Below are 25,454 nucleotides of genomic sequence, written 5' to 3' on the forward strand. Positions count from 1 at the left end.
ATTTTATTTTCTCATAAAAATAATAAGAGCACATTAAAAAGTAGAAAAGGAAAAGCCCACTATCTACCACCATTAACATATTAATTTCAGCATTTGGATGATTATTTCCTTTGAGTCTGTGTGTGTGTGTGTGTGTGTGTGTGTGTGTGTGCAAAATAGTTTTGTTTTTTTTTTTTTTGTAAAATAGTTTTAAGTACATAAAATGCAATATTCCACCCTGTGCTTTATGACTTTACATTGTAAACATTTCTGAATGTTTTTACAGTCTTAATTAATACTTAAAATGTCTGAATCATGTCTTACTGAGTTAACTAGACCTCTAAATATTGGTCATTTGGGTTGAAAGAGTCTTAAAGAGCTGTCAGCATTTGGATGTATGTGGGGGAATGAGAACTGGAAGCAGATGAGCAGGGAAAGTCACCACTTCTTTTTGGTAGCTTTTTCCCCCCTCTAGGTTTAAAAAATATCTCTAAATCCTAAGCATGAGACAGTTCTGTTACTTTATTACAGGGATTCACAGAGATAGGCTATTTGAGTTGGTGGGAAGTTATACTTAACATAATGTATTTAATCCAAGGGAATCCCAGATATCTTCTAAAAATCAGCCTTCCTTCACTATCTGGCCTTAGTGAAAGACTAGTAGAAAGTTGCCAGCAGATGCCTCGCTCCTGGGGAGAGACCATCACTGCAGTGACCGTCTAGAGTGCTGCCTTGGGGTGTGCGGAGAGTGCAGTTGGGGCACAGAGATGAGGTGCTTAGTCCAATTTGCAGCCTTTTAAAGGGTTCCTGGAAAGAATGAGATCTTAGAATAAGTGTATGTGTGTGTAAGAGTGACCTGACCTAGCAATGTTGAAGGCCCTCTGGATAGAGGGACCAGCAGGTGTCATGGGCCTGTCCATCCCCAGACCTGTCACTGCAGGAGATGGCATGCTTGACAGGCACATGGCTGCCTCCAGGGCCCAGGGACCCTGTCCCTACAAGATGATAGGAGAAGTCAGAAAAATAACAACAACAACAACACATGTAGATAGATTATAATCTAGAAGAGCCCAGAGGAGAGAAACTTTTCCCGACTACACATGCATCCTTCAGAAATTTTGATCCGTGTTTTGGAGGTGATCATATCACCCTCAGCCCCTGAATTATTATGAGTTTGTTGGATCCCTCAGGTTGTTGAGCAGAAGGAGAAGATGGATCATCCTTGCTATATAGTTGATGGTGATCCATTAAGTGTTTAAATGATTGGGATTGTGATTTAAAAGTAAGTTCACTTGGCTACAGTTTGGTGGGTGGATTTAAAAGGAAAGGGCAAGACTGAGAAGACCTCATTTTGGAGGCTCCTCATACCTGGATGTGGTCATAGAGGTGCGGAGAAGGGGAAAGTTAACTACTTAGGAGGTAAAATGGGAAAGCTGGAGTGGCTGGTTTGGTGTGGTGCTAGAGGGGTGAGAAGGAATTATTTGACTCCCAGGTTTTTTGTTGTTCTTCAGTCACTCAGTTGTGTCCAACTACTTGTGACCCCATGGATGCAGCACGCCAGGCCTCCCTGTTCATCACCAACTCTTGGAGCTTGCTCAAACTCATGTCCATCGAATCGATGATGCCGTCCAACCTCTATTGCCTACTTCTCCTCCTGCCCTCAATCTTTCCCAGCATCAAGATCTTTTCCAGTGAGTCGGCTCTTTGCATCAGATCGCCAAAGTATTGGAGCTTCAGCTTCAGCATCAGTCCTTCCAATGAATATTCAGGGTTGATTTCCTTTAGGATTGACTGGTTTGATCTCCTTGCTGTCCATGGGACTCTCAAGAGTCCAAGTCTTCTCCAGCACCACAGTTCGAAAGTATTGATCCATTACATTGTTAACATATGAGTTTTTGGCGAACACAAATGTTCAGACTATAGCAAGTCTCTGGCTCTTTACTTAGAAAACAGATGAGGGTCATATGCTTCTAAATACCTGATCTCAACTAGTCACTGTGTATTACTATGCTAATCTCTGTAGTTTGCTTCCCAAGTTGACAAGATTCACCAAATATTTTAATGAAGAAACATAAAGGCAATACTTTAGAATAAACTTTAGGAAAGGGTTTCACGAAGGGACTAAAACAAGGAGACATTGGGTTATGAATGTGATGACAGATTTTTAAAAGTTAATGACTCAGTAGCTTTTTATTGGGAAAGATTGAGGGCAGGAGGAGAAGGGGGTGACAGAGGGTGAGATGGTTGGATGGCATTACTGATTCAATGGACATACGTTTGAGCAAACTCCAGGAGATAGTGAATGACAAGAAAGCCTGGCATGCTGCAGTCCATGGAATCACAAAGAGTCAGACATGACAGCGTCTGAACAACAACAGCAAGCTTTTTATTGAGTGTATACTATAATATGCTAGGCTCTTAACTGGGTTTCAGGATACAATCCTGAGTGAAAAATATGTCGCACCTCTGCCTTCTTAGAGTTTGCTCTCCAGCTGGGGCAAGGACAGGGCAGACCTCGTCACAGATATGTATCCAGAGGTGTGATGGATGACTGTAAAGTGACTGCCGATGAAATCACAAAGCAATACATGTTGGGATGAGACAGCAGGAGTGTTGGCTGGCCACGTCTTGGTCAGGGAAGATTCCCATAGTAATGGCAGAGAAAGAGTTCACAAAGCAAATGGGCTGTGAGGATGGGTGAATAGATAGCAGGAGGCTGTTAGTCATTTAGCAAATTGTTTACTGAACTTGGACCATGTGGCAGGCACAGCCTTAGGTGTTGGGAATCATTTGTGAATAACCCAGGCAAAAATTCCTGCCTCATGAGACTTATTGGCAGTTTAGACTAGGGTGCTGGCAGAGGGATTAGAGAGAAGTGGCCTGATAGGAACAACGTTTAGAAGTTAAAATTGATAGTTCTTGGGGGAAGGAATGAACTGTAGCTGAGGGAGGAAGCTGTCAAGGTGATTCTTAGGCTTCTGGCTTGGATAAGCAGATGGGTGGCAGTCCAGTCACTGGACATGGGGACTCTGGTGAGGGGTCACTTGGAGGGGGAGAGACCATCCCCCTAGTTACTGTTAATTAACATTAACATTAATTTGAACATTCAAGGTTTGAGGTGCCTTTGAGACATCCAAGTGCAGATGTTAAATGAGCAGTTGTGTACATGAGTCTGGAACGCAGAAGTAAGGTTTAGGCCATTGAAATGTATTTGTCAGGTATCTGCATTCAGGCAGTAATTGAAGGGGTGGGTAGGGAGGAGATTGCACATGGTATGAGAAGAAAAGAACCAAACTTAAATCTTTTTTTAATGTGTTTCTTAAAATCAGACTATATTATACTGCTTTTTATTAGCATGTGGATTTTAATGTGAATGCCCATGTATTTCCTTAGGTATAAAAAACAAAATAAAACTTGGTTTCACCTTTTGCTGTATGCAAGTAGTTGATAGGTGAAAAAAGGAGATACTCAAATTTTAACACAGCAGTAATAATTCTAGGCAGAGCTATGAGAATAAGATTCCAGGTTCATTACCTAATAAGATTTGCTATTTCCTTGAATTTATAATCTAACACCTCTGTGAGAAACATCAATGGTAGGTAAATAATGTGTCAGAATTATTCAACGAGGCTGACAAAATTAAATTGGCTGACATTTTCCCCAATAATATTCAAGGCAGGTAAAGATTTCTCAGCAGAACAATGACCTAATGAATGTGAGCCAAAGAAGGAGAATTAGAAATAGGAGACAAAAAGGAGATGAATAAAACTCATCACCCATGGGGCTCATCATTTCTGTTGCTTTTTGTATTCCTGGAAAAGTTCTAGAAGGTTAATCTTCTATTAGCCACTTAAAAAATACATTTTCCTAGTTTTTAATTATAATTAATTTACTTTTCTATTAAATGTTGACCTTTCTTGCCACTTGAGTTTCATTTTTGTCATCAGTAGTCACTTAGAATATTTTCCTCTGAAACAAAGCCCTTGCTGACATTTAGGTTAATTTCTCCTTGGCGATTGTGGGAAAAAGTAACACGAATGCAAATAAATCCTCATGCTTAATAATCTAATTTTAAAAATGTCCATTGAAGAACTAAATGTTCCTTTAAACATTCATGAGAAAAATTCTTCTTTTTTTTGTGGTAGGTATTCTGGTTGGAATTAGAAATATATTAGGAATGGAACAGTGTTATAAATAGAACATTGCTATGGTTCATACTTAAAATGTGCACACAGCATTTTTCCCCTTTAGCTTTATTGCATATAGGTTTTAAGTTAGAGATACCTTGATAACAAGTGACATTTTGATGCAGTGGTGATTGCCTTTGTATAAGAATGACTTCAAATAAGTCTTCCCCTACCCCACCCACTCTACGTGATTGTTAATATTTCCTTCTGGGACTTTCCTGGTGGCACAGTGGATAGGAATTTGCCTTCCACTGCAGGGGACAAGGGTTTGATCCCTGGTTTGGGAGGATCACACATACCACAGGGCAAAATGAGCCAGCAGCCCTCATCTACCGAGCCTACATCCCGCAGCACCTGGAACGCGTGCTGCGTGACCCGTGAGGCCCGCACGCTGCAGCCCGCAGTAGCCGCTTGCTGCGGCTGGAGAACGCCTGCGTACTGCAGCGAAGACCCAGTGCAGCCAAAAAATTAATAAATTAAAAAATATCTTATTTTCTTCTCATCAGTTGGTTCAAAGCTTCCTTTTACTCTTATCTACAGATAAAACAACAACAACAACAAAAATAGCAATTCAGCCCCAAAAAGTAGACATTGCTATAGTGATATAAATTTTTTTGCAGACTATTTTTAAAAATTTTCAAATAGGATGCTTGATGAAGATGATCGCTTATGTAAAAATGAAATGAAGTTGAAATTTGGGCTACTTCTGAGGCGAAATGACTGGTTCTTTGTTTCTGTCTCCACCCTACCCTTTTAGAGAATTCAAAAGTAGACTCAGTACATTTGCATCCATTCCAGTGTATTCTTTTTCTACTGGTACCCTTTTCTAACTGGAATCTGTAGAAAAGTGCAAAGGGCCTACTACGGGCAAAGGAGATGGATTTATGTGTGATGCACGGTCTCTTTCCTCTCTGTTTTAATTTATTTTTCTTTCCTGGATGAGAGGAAAGATAGGGTGGAAGGAGGAAGCCTTTGTCCCTTCATCGCTGAGTTGAAGGAAGAAGTTCACTTGAAAGAAGTTCGTTCATCCCTTCATAGCTGAGTGCAGTGAGTATCAGTAGGACCGTGGGGAGACCTTTCCTCCTCCAGCATCGCCTGTGGCCCAGAGTGGGAAAGAGATGCTCAGTAACCCAGGACACAAGCGCTTCTTTCTCTCAGACATTTTCCTTTCTTTTAGATTTTCACTTTGCTCAAAACAAAAGCAGGTTAAAGTCTGAGTGAGGCCAGTATTCAAATTCTTACCTGTTTTTATTCTGCTGTGTAAGTTATGAATTTGGTAGGACACTGATTATCCTATTCATCTTATGCTGATCTTTACTTGGGCCAAATATGTATTTACTTCACTCCTTCTTAAAGGACAGAAGAATTCTAGAGCAGCAGGAGTTGTTTTGTTTGCTTAGCCTTTCTCTGCAGCCTGGGCTCAGGGGACTCAAGGTCACCCTTTAGAGTGTATGCAGTTAGCTAGGATCTGGGGAGGTGGGAGGTGTCTTCTGGGAGCCCCGAGAAGCCTGAACCCAGGACCTTCACTGGGCCCAGTTTGTCAAAAAGATCCAGAAACTAGAAGGCTTGCTTCTCTTCTCCATGGTTAAAGGGTACTCTAAATTGTTATTGCATTGTTAGTATCACTAGAGTACACAGCTTTGTGTTCGGGCTGATAGGTTATAAAAAAGATAGGCTGCAACTTGTGTCTTGTTTTATGTAGGAAACACTGAGGGAAAGTTCCACTGAATAATAAACATCAGTATTGATTTAACATGAAAAAAACTTGTAAAAAGCCAGAAGGAAGGAAGGAAAATATATTTTGCACCTTTATTTTCACACCAGAGAGAAAATCCTTTTTGTCAGTTTGTGTGAATTCTTCTATTTGTATAAACATATAGATGTGTGTCACGTACATACACGTATTTGCATACATACACAACAATAGGACTGTGTGTCATTCTGTAAGCTGAGTTTTTTTACTCAGTGTATGATGAATATTCTCTAGTGTCACTATTAAGGATTAGCTGTTGTTTGTGGTAGTTGAATGGTATTCTTTCTCTAGCATGTGTATACTCTAATTCATTTAACTATTATTTTTATTGATGATCATTTAGAAGGGGTCTGGTTTTTCAACTCTTGATGCTGTAATAAATATTCTTATCTGCATGTTTCTGCCTTTATTTCTGTAATGTAGAATTCCAAGTGGTGCTTAAATTATTATTTTTAACCTTTTAAAAATGATTTATTTATTTATGGCTGTGTTGGGTCTTTGTTGCTGCCTGCGGGCTTTCTCTAGTTGTGCCGAGCAGGGATGACGCTCTAGTTGTGGTGCGTTGGCTTCTCACTGCGGTAGCTTCCCTTATTGCAGAGCACGGGGTCTCGGCCCTGGGCGTCAGTAGTCATGGCCCATGGGCTTAGTCGCCCTGTGGCATGTGGACGCTTCCCAGACCAGGAAGAACCCATGTTGAACCCATGTCCCTTACATTGGCAGGTGGGTTCTTCGCCCCTGAACCCTCAGGGAGGTTCTAAATGGTTTGTTTTTGATATTGAAAAATACTTCCTGTTTACCCTCCAAAAAGTTGAACCAGTTTATACTCCCACAAAGGTGTACAATAAAGATATGAATTGCATAAAATAGTTGAAGTGCTGTAGAAAGATCATGGTTATATGCTATATTTTGATGGCACTTTATATTTTATAATCCTCTTCCGATCTGATTTCTCACAACCACCATGTGGTATGGTTTTGTATCTGTATTTCCGTGGCTCGTGTTGACTCTGTAGCTAGCTTTGGGTCGTGTGGGTGTTTTAATAGAACTCTTCCATCTATTCTTCTAGGAACTCCATTTCTCTGCGTCTTCTTCAGTTTCTTTATCAAAGAAATCTTGTTCAAATCTTTCACCTCCTTGGTGCTTTTATAAATGCCTCAATATACTTGATGCTATTGTAAATGAGATTGCTTTCTTAATTTCTCTTGCAGGTAGTTTGTTTTTAGTGTATAGATACATGACTGATGTTGTATATTGATTTTGTATCCCGAAACTTGCCTGGGTTTATTTGTTAGTTCTAATAAACTAAGTCTTTAGAATTTTGTCTAAGATCATGTCATCTGCAAACAGCAGTGATTTTACTTCTTTCTTTCTTTCCCATTTGGATACCTTTTTTTTTTCTTGCCTGTTTGCTGTGGCTTGGACTATGTTGAATTGGTAAGAGTGGGCATCCTTGTCTTGTTCCTGATCTTAGAAGGAAGGCTTTTCACTTCTGAGTTTGATATTAGCTATGGGTTTGTTATATATGCCCTTTATTAAATTGAGGTACATTGCTTATATACCTAATTTATTGTGAGTTTTTATCTTGAAAAATACCTTGAATTTTGTCAAATGCTTTTTCTGTATCTATTGAAATGGTCATATGAGTTTTATCCTTCATTCTTTTAATGTTTGCATATGTTGAATCATCCTTGCATCCCAGGAATCAATCTCACTTGATCATAGTGTGTGATCCTTTTAATGCAGTCTTGAATTCTGTTTGCTAGTATTTTGTTGAGGATTTTTGCATCTGTGTTTATCAGGGATGTGTGTTAGTCGCTCAGTCATGCCTTGACTCTTTATAGCCCACTAGGCCTCTCTGCCCATGGAATTCTCCATTCAAGAATACTCGAGTGGGTAGCCATTCCCTTCTACAGGGATCTTCCCGACCCAGGGATTGAACCTGCTTCTCCAGCGTTGGCAGGTAGATTCTTTACCATTTGAACAACCAGGGGAGTCTCTTATCAGGGATATTGGTTTATAAATTTTATTTTCTTGTAGTATCTGTGTCTGGTTTTGGTATCAGGGTAATGCCAACCTTATAAAATGAGTTTGAAAGTATCCTTTCCTCTTCAGTATTTTGGAAGAGTTTGAGAGGGACTGATACTAATTCTTTAAATGTTTAATAGAATTCACCAGTGAAGCTCTCTGGTCCTGGGCTTTTATTTGTTGGGAGATGTAAAATTACTGATTCAATCTCCCTGCTCATTGTTGGTCTGTTCAGGTTTTCTATTACTTTATGATTTAATCTTGGTAAGTTGTGTACTTCTAGGAATTTGTCCATTTCTTCGGAATTATTTTTTTTTTGGCATTTAATTCCTCATACTTAAAATGAGGATTTTACTAGTAATAATCTCAGAGTTGCTGTGAAATTTTTTAAAAGCTGATTTATACTAAAACTGCTTCAGACATTCTTTGACAATCTACTTTCTAGAAAAACTCAGGAGAAAAGAAGTTATTCTCTTTAAGAATATACATTCCTACTTTGAATACTGATTAAATATCTTGATATGCTTCTAACTACTTAAAAACAAAATCTAGGAGGGAGGGGACATGGGTGTACCTATGGCTGATTTTTGTTGATGTTTGACAGAAAACAGCAAAATTCTGTAAAATAATTATCATTATCCTTCAATTAAAAAATAAATTAAACAAAACAAAATATAAATGTTGTATTTTTGAATTTCCACTGTTTTATTCCAAATGTGTAACTAAAAAGGTAGAGATTTTTAACTTTCTGATTATATTTCTGTTTACATGTGGGATATTCTGTGAAAGAAAGGGCGTATAGATGTTAAATGTACTGATCTTATGATTGACAGTTTAATTTGATAAAAATTATCCAGGATATGAGTGTATTCCAATGAGAACCAAGTGTTCCATGATGGAAGTAGTCCATGTAATCAGCTTGCCACCAGATGGCTGGTGGGTACCTCAGAGAATGATGCGACATTTACCAAGTCAAGTTTTGACCTTAATGTTGTCACATTGCGTACTAAGTGGATATAGCCAGATTCATTTTGGTGAGCGGAAATCCATGTTGTGGAGCCCACGCACAACTTCCAACTGCACTCCACAGCCACTTTGTTCTTAGTCCCGTTTGAGAAGAACAACAGTAGAGAAAAAGGTTGGCTGACCTCTGAAGAATGCATCATCTTGTCTACCTGATTATTTAGCTCCTTATATGTAAAGCTGCTATTTGATGAGCATTTATATGGCCAACCAAACCATTAGCTACAGTCCATAAATGAGTGCAAATCAGTCCCTTGGGCATGTCTCCTTCAAGATGAACAGCCTGGTACAAAACGCAATGGCCCTCTGTGGGTACAATAGCTGTGTACTAGATGCCAGTGAATGCGCTGATTTACTCCAGCAAAGAAGTCACATCTGGTACAGTATCTGCACTCTCCAAGATCCATCTGCTTCCCTTAAAGGCCGAGTAGGCAAGCTGAATATGAATATGTTAGGAATCATCACCTTCATCCTTTCAGTCCTTAAGGCCATTTCCTCACCTTGGCACTTCTGTTTTACCAAGTATAGAGTAGTTACTGCTCACTGCTCCATCAGCATGTGATGGAAAGCATGGCATTCTATGGGATGGAGAGGCAGTCAAGGTCCTTGTGGACTAGATTATGAGTGTGTGCTGGGAGCTGATAGAGCCCTGAGGTAGGGTAGTAGGGTGCCAGCTGGAGCCACACTGCTCAGGTATTCTTTGCTAGCATGTATAAAGAAACAAACGAATACATTGTTGCCTATCAACAGCGATGTACCAGATGCCAGTGAATGTGCTGATTTACTCCAGCAGAGAAGTCACATTTGGTACAGTATCTGCACTCTCCAAGATCCCTCTGCTTTTCTTAAAGGCCAAATAGGCAAGCTGAATGTGAATGTGTTAGGAATGAAGGTGATGACCTTCATCCTTTCAATCCTTGATAGTGACCCTAATCTCTACAGGCTCTTGGTTGCAGCATGTGGGATCTAGTTCTCTGACCAGGGATTGAACCCAGTTCCTCAGCATTGGGAGGGGGGAGTCTCAGCCACTGGACCACCAGGGAAGTCCCCTGGTTTCCTCTTATTCAAGAGGTTCTAGATCTGTGTATTAGTTCAAGTTTGGGAATTGATTGAGGGGTGACATTTTTCTATTTTATAGTTTTGCTCCTTATACAGAAAAAGTAGGACTTGGTAGGTTTGTAACTATTTCTCTCTTAGAAATACCATGATCAAGCACCAATGATCTCTGCAAGTTAGACTCTTCTGATTTCAGCTTTCGCTTGCTGCCCATTTTGGTAAGCATGCTACCTCATCTTTTGTTGAGTACTGTCACTGAGCCCCTGCCACTCTGGGATACTATGATCCCCATTCAGTTTAGGAACCCATTTCTTGGGTGGCACCATTGCCTGCTGTCATTCCTGGTCTGCAGAGAACTAGCTGCTGTAGAGATCTTCAAGTACGCTGGTGATCCTTTCAACCAGTGTATCTCAGCATCGGTGAAGGCAGTGCCCTCTGGATCCTACCAGGTGATACAGTTATAGGCAGGTGAGCAGAGACATTACTTTGTCAACAAAGGTCCGTCTGGTCAAGGCTATGGTTTTTCCAGTGGTCATGTATGGATGTGAGAGTTGGACTATAAAGAAAGCTGAGCGCCAAAGGATTGATGCTTTTGAACTGTGGTGTTGGAGAAGACTCTTGGGAGTCCCTTGGACTGCAAGGAGATTCAACCAGTCCATCCTAAAGGAGATCAGTCCTGGGTGTTCATTGGAAGGACTGATGTTGAGGCTTAAACTCCCAATACTTTGGCCACCTGATATGAAGAGCTGACTCATTTGAAAAGACCCTGATGCTGGGAAAGATTGAGGGCAGGAGGAGAAGGGGATGACAGAGGATGAGATGGTTGGATGACATCACCAACTCAATGGACATGGGTTTGGGTGGACTCTGGGAGTTGGTGATGGACAGGGAGGCCTGGCGTGCTGCTCTTCATGGGGTCGCAAAGAGTCGGACACAACTGACCATCTGAACTGAACTGAACTAAGCAGGTCTCACATGATAAATCCAGGCCAGCATTCCTATCTGCTGAAGTCTTTGCATAGCTCCCTATTTGCCAAGGAGGTATTGTCATCTCGTTTTCATATAGTGTAGGTTACCTGCAGAACCAGGCGTCCATCAGCCAAGTGAACAAACTGTTGGAGCCATTTTCAGCCATTTGAGGTAGCACAGACAATCCAGGATCCCTGTTTAGTGTGCCCATATTAAAATTTTTGATCTGTTCTAACATTATATTCCTTCCAGCCTGATTTAATACCCTCAGCATCTATTTCCATACATAGTCCTGGTTTCTGTCTATATAAATTGGAATTATCTTGCATATCTTTTGATATTGATTCTATTTCTTTCTTGTTCACAGTTCACACTACACACTGGGTTCTGCTGGGACTTGATTCTGGTCATAGGTCTAGAAGCAAGAGAGGTAGCTGGGGCAGGGTCCTAAGGAAGGCCAAAGTCCCTGGCAAGATGCCATTGTAGGTTAGGCTCTTACTGATTCTTCAGGCAAGGAGATACCAACCTCATTAAGCAAGGAGGAAAAGCTGTTACTATTGGCAGATAAAACTGCTGCACACAGTCCCCAGTCTCATAAAAATCCCCTTGGACAGCAAGGAGATCAAACCAGTCAATCCTAAAGGGAATCAGTCCTGAATATTCATTGAAAGGACTGATGCTGAAACTGAAGCTCCAATACTTTTGCTACCTGATGTGAAGAACTACTCACTGGAAAAGACCCTGATGCTGGGAAAGATTGAAGGCAGGGGCAGAATGGGATGACAGAGGATGAGATGAGATGGATGGCATCACCGACTTGATGGGCATGAGTTTGAGCAAGCTTTGGGAGTTGGGTGATGGACAGGGAAGTCTGGCATGCTTCAGTCAATGGGATCGCAAAGAGTTGGACATGACTGAGCAACTGAACTGAACTGATTCTCATCCCAGCTTTCAGGCTCCGCTCCTTCCCAGCCATAATCCTAACTTTAACTGAAGAGACTATATAAATTTGGGAATTCAATTTGCATTGCAATATTGCCACCCATAGGATTAGACTTTTAGTTTTAGAAATTCCACCTCCAGGATAGTAGGAGATAAGTGTTCTTCACTGTGGTTAAAGAGGCTTTCTGGCTCTTCCTCAATCCTTGAGATTGGAATTTAACGTTCTTAACTGAATTTTTTCTTTCCTCTGGAAATTAAAATTCCAGGCCCCACCCTGAACTACAGACTTAGAAACTTGGGGGTTGGGGGCCCCATTTTAATAGGCTCTTCAGGTGATTGTTATGCATGCTCAACTTTGAGAACCGCTAATGTGGAACAGCACCTTCAAAATTCTCAGAGAAAATTATTTTCAACTGAGAATTCTAAACCAAGACAGTTAATGTGGATAAAAATAAAGACTTACACATACAAGGACTCAAAATTTATGTCCCTTGTGTTCTTTATTCAAAAGAAATTGGTTCATGGAAAACAAGGAAGTCAACAAAGGAAGCAACGATGTGGAAGAGGAAGGACCTAAGAAATATGGAAGCCAAGAGCCCAAGACAAAAAGGAGGATCCCAAGATGGTAGTAAAGAGATGTTTCCTGCTGGCTTCTGTGTAACAGACCCAGTGTCACTCCAGGGAGGCACATGAAGCCGAATGAATGACTAGAAGATAAAATATGTAGCTGATATATCTGACCTTCCAAAATATGATACTTCTAGATGTAAAATCTGTCTGGCAGAGCAGGTAAAAAAAAAAAATAGGTATTTAAAAAAATAAAACTAGAAATATATAAATTATTAATTCTAGAAAATACAAAATTTATACAGGAAAGAAAAATATTTTTTTGGCTTATCAGAAAATATACTATTTGTGCAAATATATTAATAGATGCACTAACTCCTGTTGTTCTTCAGAAGTTTCAAATAAATATTTTGGTAGTATAAAGAGATAAGAAAGTTGGGAGGTGCTATGGCAGCTAAACCGTTGCTATCCAAATAGGAAATTAGGAGTTCATATATAATATTGATAAAAGTATCAATTTCTTCATGTTATTTAGATACATAAGTACTTTTGAAAAAAAACCTTTAAAATAATTAAAAATGGCTACCTCTAAAACCAGAAGTGGAATGTGAAAGGTAGTATAGGATTTGACTGTCATTTTAAAACTCATTTGATGATTTTTTAAATGAAATTATGTGCATATAACATATAAATAAATAAAAGAGAAAAGAAGAAATTCTCTGGTTTGATAAAGCATAATGCAAATAAGGGCTTCCCTGGTGGTCCGCAGTAAAGAATCCTCCTGAAGTTCAGGAGACATGGGTTCCATCCCTGGGTTGGGAAGATTCCCTAGAGGAGGGCATGGCAACCCACTCCAGTATTCTTGCCTGGAGAATCCCATGGACAGAGGAGCCTGGCGGGCTACAGTCTTTAGGGTCACAAAGAGTCAGACATGACTGAAGTGACTGAGCATGCATGCAGTGCCAATTAATTTACCATGTATGTATTGAGCTGTGTGCAAAGCATAGCAGTCATAGGGGACAGTGAGATTTTTGAAGTCAATCTGCCTTCTAGGAGAGTATGCTCTTTTCAATGAAACAAATATCTAAAGCACTGAAATAGCAGTTTAAGACTAAAGGATGAAGACTGCGAGAATTCTGTGGCCTCCACTGCCCATTCCAGCCCCTGAAGCCCCATTAATTGTGACATCTTGGCATTCCCCAAACATGAAACACTTACTGTATCACTAATTTGATTGCCCCTGTGCTGTTTCTGTAGATACTTGAGACAAGAGAAAGAATCATAAATTCAATAATTTCTGCCATATCTGAGGTTTACATGTGGGGTGTGTGTATTTATGTATATGTGTATGACTATATACTTAAACATATACCTTCACATTTAATTTTAACTTTTTCTTGGAATATGTAATAAAGAGTACCCAACAAATGGCAAATAAGGACTAGTTTAGATTAAACATTAGGACTGCTAAGCAAGTATTACCAACCTAAGCTAATTTTCTGCTGTTCTTATGTTGCTACTGTTCCATTTCCTCTGGAAATGCAAATTTTAACTATAAAACTTTGATTTAGTGTTCTGTGAAATTCAAAGAAACTGCAGGTCACAATGTACTTGATAAGAATTTCTAAGAGGAAAGAATCTTTTGACATAGTTACAATGAGTATTCAGAAGTCCTACTTTTTCAGCCAGGAGTACAATGAAGGAAGAGCATATAGATACTAGGGCAAAAGCATTATTAAGTTCATGTATGTTATGTTCTCTGATTTTAGAAATTTTAGATCTTCCTCAATGTTTACCTATAACATTGCTTTTATGTAAGCCTTTCATAGACTCTTTATGTATTTGGGAAATTCAACTTTTATGTTTAATGGGCACTGAAAAGCTGATTGGAAGCTCTGTGTGCATGGGTTGGGCTTGATAGTAGGTGGGCTTTAGTATACAAGGTAACTGGGCACCAAGCTGGCATTTTTCTTGGGGCACCATGAAAGGTTAATATCTACAGGTTTTTTTTTCTTTTGGGGCTTTTTAATTACTGGCAAAGATGAGTGCTTCAGTCCTGCATGATAGTATATGCCTGGCTGTGGGCCGTCTGGGAACAGGGTGGAGAAAGGCACTAGGTTCTCATGCTGAATGTGCAGACACCCACCCAGTCCTGCTATGTTCAGCCCTGCACCGAACATAAAAGTTTTGTGCTTATCAGGTTCAGTCGTGCCAGCGACTTGGGCTGCTGGCATGGGGATATGTTCTTTCATTTGGTTGCTGGAGAAGATGAGCCCCAAACCCAGAGTCGGGTTCCAACAGCTCTGTATATAGATTTTTCAGTCAATTTCCTAGTTTTCTGCCCCACCCAAACTTAAAGTACTTCCTGGTATCTCCTAATCCACAGCTTCTCTGAGGATCTACAGGGTTTTTCAGCTGCTTCTAAGCGTATTTCTTAGGAAGTATTGAGGATAAAAAGTTCTTTGTTCTGCTCTGTTCAGTTACCACACCACCATCTGCCTTTGCTTTAAAACATTTACAAAAACTCACCTATTGATGCACCTTTCATTCATACTTGTCCTTTTGGGTTGTAAATTTTGTTTAAAAAATATCCCTATACTGTCATTTCAGTGTAATTTTGAGAAGCAGGGTCTATGGTTCATTTGTCTAGTTTAAGCAGAAATTCAGGAATCATCTGTTCATCAGTGCTTCTCCAGTGCTTTACTCATTTGTATTGTTCAGTCACTCAGTCGTGTCCTCCTCTTTGTGATGCCACGGACTGCAGCACTCCAGGCTTCCCTGTCTTTTCACCATCTCCCGGAGCTTGCTCAAACTCATGTCCGTTGAGTCAGTGAGGCCATCCAACCATCTCTTCCACTCTTGTCCCCTTCTCCTCATGCCTTCATTCTTTCCCAGCATCAGGGTCTTTTCTGATCAGGACATTTGCATTTATTCCTTTAGGCTTGACTGGTTTGATCTCCTTGCTGTCCAAGGGACACTCAAGAGTCTTCTCCAACACCACAATTCCAAAGCATCATATTCTTCGGTGTTCAGCCTCCTTTTTGATCCAACTGTCACATCCATACATGACTACTGGAAAAAATCATAGCTTTGGCTAGACAGACCTTGGTTGGCAAAGTAATGTCTCTGCTTTTTAATACACTGTCTAGGTTTGTCATAGCTTTTCTTCCAAGGAGCAAGTGTCTTTTAATTTTGTGGCTGTAGTCACTGTTTGCAGTGATTTTGGAGCCCAAGAAAATAAAGTCTGTCACTGTTTCCATTGTTTCCCCATCTATTTCCCATGAAGTGATGGGACTGGATGCCTTGATCTTTGTTTTTTGAATGCTGAATTTTAAGCCAGATTTTTCACTCTCTTTTACCTTCATCAAGAGGCTCTTTAGTTCCTCTTCGCTTTCTGCCATAAGGGTGGTGTTATCTGCATATCTGAGGTTATTGATATTTCTCCTGGCAGTCTTGATTCCAGCTTGTGCTTCATCCAGCCCAGCATTTTGCATGATGTACTCTGCATGGAAGTTAAATAAGCTAGGGTGACAACATAGAGCCTTGATGTACTCCTTTCCCAATTTGGAACCAGTACATTGTTCCATGTCCGGTTCTGACTGTTGCTTCTTGACCTGCTTACAGGTGTCTCAAGGAGGCAGGCAGGCTCATAGTAGGCTCTGAAATAAATATTTGATGGAGGAATGACTGAGGGAAGTGAGTTAGAAGTTTTTACAACAGCAGTAAAATATTGTGACTGTATATGCACATAGAACAACCTAAAAGGCATCTTTTACAATATGTTTTTGTTTTGGCGCTGTTCCATTTTGGTTTTGTTCTCAGCATGGTCAAGAAAATTAGAGTTTTAGAGAGCTAAGTGTGTGCTCCTTCAGGATGGATATGTTTGCTTTCTTAGTCAAGCAGTTACAGCTGTTACTTTAGGCTTAAAGATACACATTTGCCTAAGATACACATTTATGCTGTTTCTCTAGAGATAGAATCATATTGAGACTGATGTATGCAGTAAGCACAGTCTTTATGCTTATTTGTATGTATATTTGTGAAATTATAAAGAGACTTGTGCTGATTATATAGTTATAAAGAGATTTTCCCCACAGTCCTCTGTGGTTAATAAAGTTTGAGAGTCATTGGCTTAGTGGGGCATCTTATCCAGGTATGTTTTCCTTAGAAAATATACCCTTTTTTGTAGAGACAAAGAAATTAAGCTCTAACAGTGAAGTGGAGTGTTAGTCACTTAGTTGTGTCGGACTCTCTGTGACTCCATGGGCTGTGCCCTGCCAGGCTCCTCTGTCCCTGGGATTCTCCAGGCAAGAATATTGGAGTGGGTTGCCATCCCCTTGTCTAGAGGGTCTTCCCAATCCAGGAATTGAACCCAGGTCTCTTGCACAGTAGGCGGGTTCTTTACCATCTGAGCTACCAGTGAAGCCCATAACATTGAAAGTATATAGTAAAGTTAATATTTTGAACAAATGGGTGAGTATTCTCCTTATTCATATGGTTAGCCCTGGACAGCAAATTGGGGACTATGGAGAGATAGGAATATGTTAGAGAGCCCATGATTTGGTTAAAGTGCTGGATCTTGGGTCTCAGAAATGAAATGCTTCTACCCTCTATACTACAAGAAATAAATAAATGGACTTCTGGCACTTACTCCTAAAATCATTCAGTAATTGTAAGTTCAAATAATGAGAAAATTATGGCATCATCTTAAACAATTAATGTGGCACTTCCCAGGTGGTTTTAGTGGAAAAGAACCTGCCTGCCAATTCAGGAGACACAAGAGACACAGGTCTGACCCTGGGTTGGGAAGATCCTCTGGGGAAGGGCATGGCAACCCACTCCAGTATTCTTGCCTGGAGAATCCCATGACCAGAGAAGCCTGTGAGGCCACAGTCCATTGAATTGCAAAGAGTCAGATACGGCTAAAGTGACTTAGCACACACACACATGTATGCAAACTACTGTGTAATTCCCCCATCCATCTTTGGATTTATTAAAGGAATCTACATAGACATCCAGTGAGAGTTTCTTTCTAATTAGAGAGGATAAAGTTACCTCTCCAGTAAGGAAGGAAAAACCTACATCACAAAAGTAGGTTAGGAAGATAATGGATTAAGAAAGTTGTTTATAGAAAACTCAAGTGTTACAGGAATTGTTAAGAAGTTGGGGGTAAGGGGAAGAGAAAGGTGATAAGAAGCTTTTTGGAGCAAGAAAGTGAAATGTCTTTGTAAGTTTTCTAGAGTGCATTCTTCACACCTGAATATTTTCCCAGTCATCTTCTTTAGTATCCTTTGTTTCTTGGTTGACATGTTTGTCAAGTTCCTGGCATTACAGTAAGGTTGATCTTAGGAAGAAGAAATTGAGAAGATAGAAGTATTTGTATCAGAAAATAAAGGATGGAAATGGGTGGGCATGGGAAAGAAGAGACAATATGAGGATCAAAGAGAGCTTTGGAAAAAGAAAGGAAGTCTTCAAAATAAGACCAAGATGTTTTACAGATAATTTTTCTTCTTTTCTTGAATAACTTCTTCAGTAGAGTAGTAGGATTCTAGGGCAAAACACAAATGAAATAGGGAGCCAGAAAACTGCTTCAGACCCTCAATGAAAATAAGGGTAGTGTCTACTTGTGAAGCTGTGAAAGCAAAAGTGTTTGATTATCAGGTATTAAATAGGAAACTGATTTCAGGGTTCTTTGCCAACTAGCTTTGGGCTAGTGTAAGAATGGAATATGAAATATGGAAGGATGAAATATGAAGAATGGAATATGATAGCTGTGTACCAAAGAGCTATCAAGAAAAGTATTAATACTCTCAGGACAAACAGGTAATAAAATCTGTATTAATAGTAACTGTGAAAAGGCTATGCTGCTCCTGGAAATTTGAAAGAAAAATTACCTGTAAGGTGATACTTTTGGCCTTTGAGGCAGTAATACATTTTTATTCTTTTCACTTTCACTTTATATATGGAAGTCACAAAGTTTCCATTATAGTTGACTAAAAACAGAACAATATTTTAGTGATGACTAGTCTGGAAACTTAAATATTTTTAAAGAGTTAAAAAAAGTAAAACGGGTCCTTCAGGATGAAGAGTAAGGAGTCAAATGATATGTACAAAACTCGCTCCCATTTATTTTTGTGTGTTTTGGACTTGTTTTCAGGCAAAAGGACTCCTATGGAAGATGGACATCTTTCTCCCGTTTCCAGAATGTGTTTCCAGGCTCATCAGTGAAACCTGATCCTGCTGCTCTGTGTTAAAATGCATGAAGAACACTCACGGCTCTGACAACGCCAGCTTCCATCCTGTTGAAACCATGGTCGTCTCTGCGGTGTTGACAGCGTCCCATGCTGGGGCATCCAACACAACGTTTGTAGTCTATGAAAACACCTACGTGAATATCACGGTCCCTCCACCATTCCAGCACCCTGGCGATGTTCCACTGCTGAGATACAGTGTTGAAACCCTGGCTCCCACTGGGATGAGTTCCTTAACAATGAATAGTACTGCTGTGTCCCCAACACCAGCAGCTTCCAAGAGCCTCAACTTGCCTCTCCAGATCATCCTTTCTGCTCTGATGATATTTATTCTGTGTGTGTCTTTTCTTGGTAACTTGGTTGTTTGCCTCATGGTTTACCAAAAAGCCGCCATGCGCTCTGCCATTAACATCCTCCTGGCCAGCCTGGCCTTTGCAGACATGTTGCTTGCAGTGCTGAACATGCCTTTTGCCTTGGTCACTATTCTTACCACCAGATGGATCTTCGGGAAATTCTTCTGTAGGGTATCTGCTATGTTTTTCTGGTTGTTTGTGATAGAGGGAGTAGCCATCCTGCTCATCATTAGCATTGATAGGTTTCTTATTATAGTCCAGAGGCAGGATAAGCTAAATCCATACAGGGCTAAGGTTCTCATTGCAGTTTCTTGGGCAGCTTCTTTTTGTGTAGCTTTTCCCTTGGCAGTAGGGAACCCTGACCTGCAGATACCTTCCCGAGCCCCCCAGTGCGTGTTCGGGTACACAACCGATCCAGGTTACCAGGCTTATGTGATTTTGATTTCTCTCATTTCTTTCTTCCTGCCCTTCCTGGTGATCCTGTATTCGTTTATGGGCATCCTCAATACTCTTCGGCATAATGCCTTGAGGATCCACAGCTACCCTGAAGGTATATGCCTCAGCCAGGCCAGCAAACTGGGTCTTATGAGTCTGCAGAGACCCTTCCAGATGAGCATTGACATGGGCTTTAAAACGCGTGCCTTCACCACCATCTTGATTCTCTTCGCTGTCTTCATCGTCTGCTGGGCCCCATTCACCACTTACAGCCTTGTGGCAACGTTCAGCAAGCGCTTTTACTACCAGCACAGCTTTTTTGAGGTCAGCACCTGGCTGCTCTGGCTCTGCTACCTCAAGTCTGCATTGAACCCCCTGATTTACTACTGGAGGATTAAGAAATTCCATGACGCCTGCTTGGACATGATGCCTAAGTCCTTCAAGTTTTTGCCGCGGCTCCCTGGTCACACACGGCGGCGGATACGCCCCAGTGCCGTCTATGTGTGTGGGGAACATCGAACGGTGGTGTGAATATTGGAACTGCCTGACGTTTTGGGTGATGGCTGTTCTTTATCTGACTTTGAATTTTCTTTCTCATGGCTTCTCCACTTAAACTTTGTTGTTTTATTCTTAGGGTATGTATATATGTGTATGTGTGCAATGTGAAGAAAGAATGGTGATTAGTTATAAGTCTGTTACCAGGGATACACAATAGGGAAGTGATCCCAAGTGTTACCTCCAGGGTTCAAGAGAAATCTTTGATTTAGGGTGGGGAGATGGTTTTCTATAACTTCAGTTGATGTTGTTTTTGTAGTAGGAATCAGGATTGTGCTTTATTGAGCCTGAAGTTACATTGAATTTTAGGTATATTGTATGCTGCTAAGATATGCTTAGTTGAGTTTATAAATTTTTTTTTTTTCCTGGAAGACACTGCTGCTTTTTGCCATCACGTTGGAGCCAAAAACCACATACATCTCAGTAGATAGTTTTATTTAAGAAAAATAACCCAAGGGGGTAAGTGACATTTTAAAGGTCATTAATATTTACTTTGGTGCACTTTAAGAAACAATGTACAGACTAATTCAGTCATGTTTTTCAGAATTGCTTTTATACATGACATGTTGTGCTTTAGGAAACGTTACATTATTTCTAGGAAGATAGTTTTTTTTTTTTTTTAATTTTATCTGCATGTACAGTTTTAAAGGAGAGAACATAAAAATGTAGAACTTTTGCTAAGCACAATAGTGAATCTTTAGAGAAGTAGGTTAGAGTTGAGAAGAGGGAGCGCCCTCGGAAATGTAAGTGAAATGCAGAGAGGCTGTGGCTGGTGGAGGTGGTGGTGGTCCCTTTTACTCACAAATTCTCTGAGTTCAGTGGGAGAAGGGTCACCATTTATTAGACATCTACCAGGTGTCAGGCACCGCGCAACATTTTTATCCTCACAGCGTGCCATGAGGGAGGCTATTATTTCTTCCATTTGCAGACAAAGAAGGCGAGTCTCAAAGAGACTTAAACCCTGCCCAAGGTTAGTGGTGGAGCCGGGGTCAGAAAATCCATCTGCGTCCCGAGACTGCTGTTCTGCCATACCACACAGACACCTCCTTCAGGTTTGCAAGTTCCATGAGAAAGAGGGACCTATGTGTATTCTTTCATTTGTTTTTTTTATTAGACTGAAACCTTCTTTTTTAAGAAAATAGCTTCATTTTTTTTTTTTTTAATTACCAAAAGGAATTACATGACAGAAAGTCTGGAAAATAGGAAAAAAATAAAATCATTCATAACCTCCTTTATAAAGTGGAACTTAAAAATCTTAGATAAGGGTATAAGGAAATAAGGCAAATTTTTGATTTGCAAAACAAGTGACAATTATCGAGAAGTTAAATACAGATGTCTTTAGGTCTTTGCCCTGTAGGTTTGGATGTTTCCAGTTGTCCAGCTGTATTTCTCAGTGTTCTGGACAGAATGCCGTGTGGTTGCCCCGGTGCTTGCCCAGAGCAGAGCTGGCTGTTGAAGAATGTGAATGCTTAGAGGTGAACAGAAACCCTGGTCTGAGCCTTGAGCAAGTTTTCATTGGGGCAGGTCTAGGGTTTCAAATTCTTCTCTTGCTGATAATCTGCCTCTCTCCGCTGCCCCACGTGCATCTGGGGCCTTCGGTGCCCTTCTCTCTCCAATTCCGGGAACTAGACGGCCCCCAGAGATGGGGCTTCAGACTAAGGCCGTCAGTGCTGAAAGTGTAGCCTGTTGGCTGCATCATGGACTTTATAAATAGTCAAGTTAACCATGAACCCCTTTTGGATCTACAGCATGTTTTTAGAATTGTTGTGCCTTGTCACCAGTGGGAAGCGAGCCTCTGTTTCTTTAGCTGTACAGCCAGAGAGTTGGACTACATGAATCTTCAAGATCTTTTCCAACTATAATGCGACAATAGAGATTTTTTTGAAGAGCCCAGCTGACATCAGCATCACTCTTTGGTCTCCAGTATTATTTTTTTTTTTTTTACATTTTACTTCTTTTGATGTCTCTTAAAATTGGATGTCTGAAGAGCACGTGGCACCGTGGCAGGGGTTAGGAGTTCAGGAGGTGAATGTCACCATGAAAGACTTGAGAAACACTGTTCTTGACGCAGTGGCCTTGTCATTGGGACTCGTTTTCCAGTTAACTTCTCCTTGGGGACTCAAGCAGATTATTCAACACGTTTTGAGATCATCTTCTGATGAGACTCACCTACCTCTTTGGTTCCTTATTTATATTATTCACAGGTAAAATTGCTTTTATCCATTGGGGATCTTATAGAGCATAAACACTGTAGTAGATATTAGTAGCACATTAAAGTGTATCATGCTTTCCATTTTCAATATAAGCTAGATTTCAGGCAGATATTAATAAGTCTGTCTGAAATTAGACTTTATCTGAGGAAAGTCAGCATGATCTGTACTCATCTTACATGTCGGCAGTAGATCTTGAGACACCTTTCATGGTTGGAGTTGAGCCAGATTTGTTTCCGTGGTCCTGCTTTTAGGAGCAATCCTTCGGTAAATTCAGGGCTGCTGGTAGGCAGTGCAGCGTTGGGAGGAGCTCTGGAGTGCCTGCTAAGAGGCGCACTGTTTGTGAAAGACGACCAAGAGGGGCCTTTGTGAGTTCAGCACCCACATCGAACAGCAGTTCTCTTTACACTGGATTGTCTTGATCGATCAGATGACAGTTTACAAACCATTTTGAACATTTTTATCACGTATACATTTTGAAAGCTTAAAAAAAAAGTACTATAGTGTACCTTTGAACAATTTAGGTGTAGTATCATATGTTGCCTCTTCTATATTTTCTTGATGGAAAAAAATGCCACTATGAGTTATCATCACTGGCTGACATCATCAGAAATGTTTTTCTTTTTCCTTCAGGCTAATAAGTAAGAAGCAGGAAAGAGATAATGAAGTGTTTGTGGTCAAAAGAAAGAGTCAAAAGAAATCCTTAATAATCTGAAATAGTGATATTCAAACTTTCAAATATTCATTTGCATTTAAGTCTTCCCAGGGGACTTGTTAACAATAAATACAGGTCACGAGGGCCCCTAGAGGGGCATTGGCCCCACCAAGACCCACTTCTGTCTTGTTGAGTGTTTGGTCTGATTCTGGTTCAGATGGTCTTTGGGGCATACTTCAGGAAACACACCTGTGGGAAATATATCCACTTAAAAATTGTCTGTTTTTCCCAAAAAATGATTTGTGTTGCAAATCTTTATCTCCCAGTGCTTGGGTAATCCACACTGAGAAGAAAGTCTGTGTATCGTCGTGCCTAATTAGCTGCCACTTGTGTGAGTGCTGGATCACTCCAGAGTCAGCTTTATCATCTTTCAACTGGCACAGTTCTGATAAGACATATAGTTTCAAAGTAGAGCGAAAAGGTGACTTCACAGTTGAAAGTGATGCCTTTTAAGGAGTCTGATTCCTCTCATATTTTCTTTTCTAGTTGAGAAGTATCTTTATTGTATGTAACCTCCTGAAGAGTAAGGGGAATGCAAAGATTTATCCAATTCCTATTGCTCTGCTTACACCAGTTGTGTTCAATGGAAGCATGAAAAAATAAAACAACCATTTAAATCTATGTATTTCAGTTGCTGACAAGGATACTTAATATTTGCTTTTGTTTACATGAAAATATTTATGTATATATCACAGGAAAAATGTTCACTTGCTTGACATTTTATTCTTCCATGATTTTTAATGTTTAAAGGACTGTTTAATTCAGATTTTCACAACCATAGTCTTCACTGAAAACTCAATTTTTATAATAATAAATGAAAACGTCAAAGCACACGTTTGTTATTACAAGTAAATGGTAATACAGTTCTTAGATATTAATTGGTACTAGTCCTTTGTAATTAAAATTAATTTATTTTACAATGGTACCTAACCTATATGAAAAAATCACTCTGAATTTTGGGTTGTAATATTCAAAATGTACAATTATTTGTGCATATTCTTATAGCCAGGAAAAAGGCTACCAATAAGAAAATGAATAAATGTTTAACATTTCTAAAAGTGGAGTTTTTTTAAAGGACTACTTCATTTATCTTAGGAAAAAAATTGGCATGAATAATACTTTCTGTTCAATTAAAATCTGAGTTTAGTTTCAATCCTACTTCCTTTGGGTTTTTATTTTCAAATTAGCTCTCAAAGCCTGTATGTGTATAACTGTATTCTGGTTTTTGGAGTTCTCAGAGCAATTAAGGATGAAATGAGACTTGGCAAAAGACCATTAGTATTAAGAGACAGTTTTAAGACATTCTGTCTAGGAGAGTTATAAAAATTTTCCTGCTAAGTCATTTGAAATTGGATTGTCACTGGCAAATCAGTGACAATGTTTGCTTCTGTTTTGATGGAATGATTTCATACTGTACTTCTCTAAAATCTAAAACCTTTCTAAAACCTACTTTTAAATCTTTAGAAAATATCATTCATTTTTATATGAGTTTCAATTTTTGCCAACTAGACACAAGGGTTTTATTTTCGATTCACTTATATACAAAAGCTAAATATATTTATTTTAAAGTTACAATAGAAGTTCGATTTAGAAAGGAAGGTTGTCATTGAATCTACATCTAATAGTTCCTTTTGAAATGGAAAGGTAAGATTTAGTAAAATGGAGGAAAATGTTGAATTAAAAGCATGTTCTCATCTACTGTGAAAATAATTAGCTCCACTCAATTCATAATACAGAGAACCGTTAGAAGAAGTGTCTACCCTCTATGTCAAGGTGCAGTCAGTTAGATTTAATGCAAAAAGAAAAAAATAAATATTTCACGGGTGTATCAGTCAGGATTTAACCCAGGGAAGCAGAACTAGTAAAATATATTTATTATTAGATCTATTGCAAGAGTTAGCTTACGTGGTTGTGGGGCTGGCTGCACAAATTTGAAGGCCAGAGGGCGGGCTGTCCTGTAGGACAGGCTGGAAATCACAGGCACAAACTGAAGTTGCTGTCAGTTTCTGCTGAGGCAGAATTTCTTGCTTCTCAGAAAAGCCTCCCTTTGCTTTCAGCCTTTCAACCACTTCAGTCAGACCTATCCAGATTGTCTAGGAAAATCTCTCAGTTAATGTGGACTGGTTGTAGATTTTAACCACATCTACAAAACATCTTCACAGCACCACTTAGAGTAGTGTTTGATGGAAAAACTAGGGACTGTAGCCTGGCCAGAGTTCAGTTCAGTTCAGTCATTCAGGCATGTCTGACTGTTTATGACCCCATGGACTGCAGCACTCCAGGCGTCCCTGTCCATCACCAACTCCCAGAGATTACTCAAACTCATGTCCATTGAGTCGGTGATGCCATCCAATCATCTCATCCTCTGTCGTTCCCTTCTCCTCCCACCTTCAATCTTTTCAGCATCAGGGTCTTTTCAAATGAGTCAGTTCTT

General features: G+C 39.9%; 1 protein-coding gene across 3 annotated transcripts in view; it reads left to right on the forward strand.

The window, feature by feature from the left end:
- The window catches only part of GPR63 (G protein-coupled receptor 63), a 63,290-nt gene extending 39,112 nt beyond the window's left edge, over positions 1-24,178 (forward strand). For 2 of the 3 annotated variants that reach the window (XM_061131954.1, XM_061131953.1), the window contains one exon: positions 18,659-24,178. In XM_061131954.1, coding sequence (XP_060987937.1) covers positions 18,761-20,071 — 1,311 coding nt within the window. In that variant the 5' untranslated portion in view covers positions 18,659-18,760 and the 3' untranslated portion in view covers positions 20,072-24,178. Of the gene's footprint in view, positions 1-238; positions 1,671-18,658 lie in introns of those variants that run through there. The other variant, XM_061131955.1, reaches the window with a different exon arrangement.
- The last annotated feature ends 1,276 nt before the right edge of the window (positions 24,179-25,454 follow it).

The sequence above is a fragment of the Dama dama genome, chromosome 28, assembly GCF_033118175.1.
Source record: "Dama dama isolate Ldn47 chromosome 28, ASM3311817v1, whole genome shotgun sequence".
Lineage (NCBI taxonomy): Eukaryota > Metazoa > Chordata > Mammalia > Artiodactyla > Cervidae > Dama > Dama dama.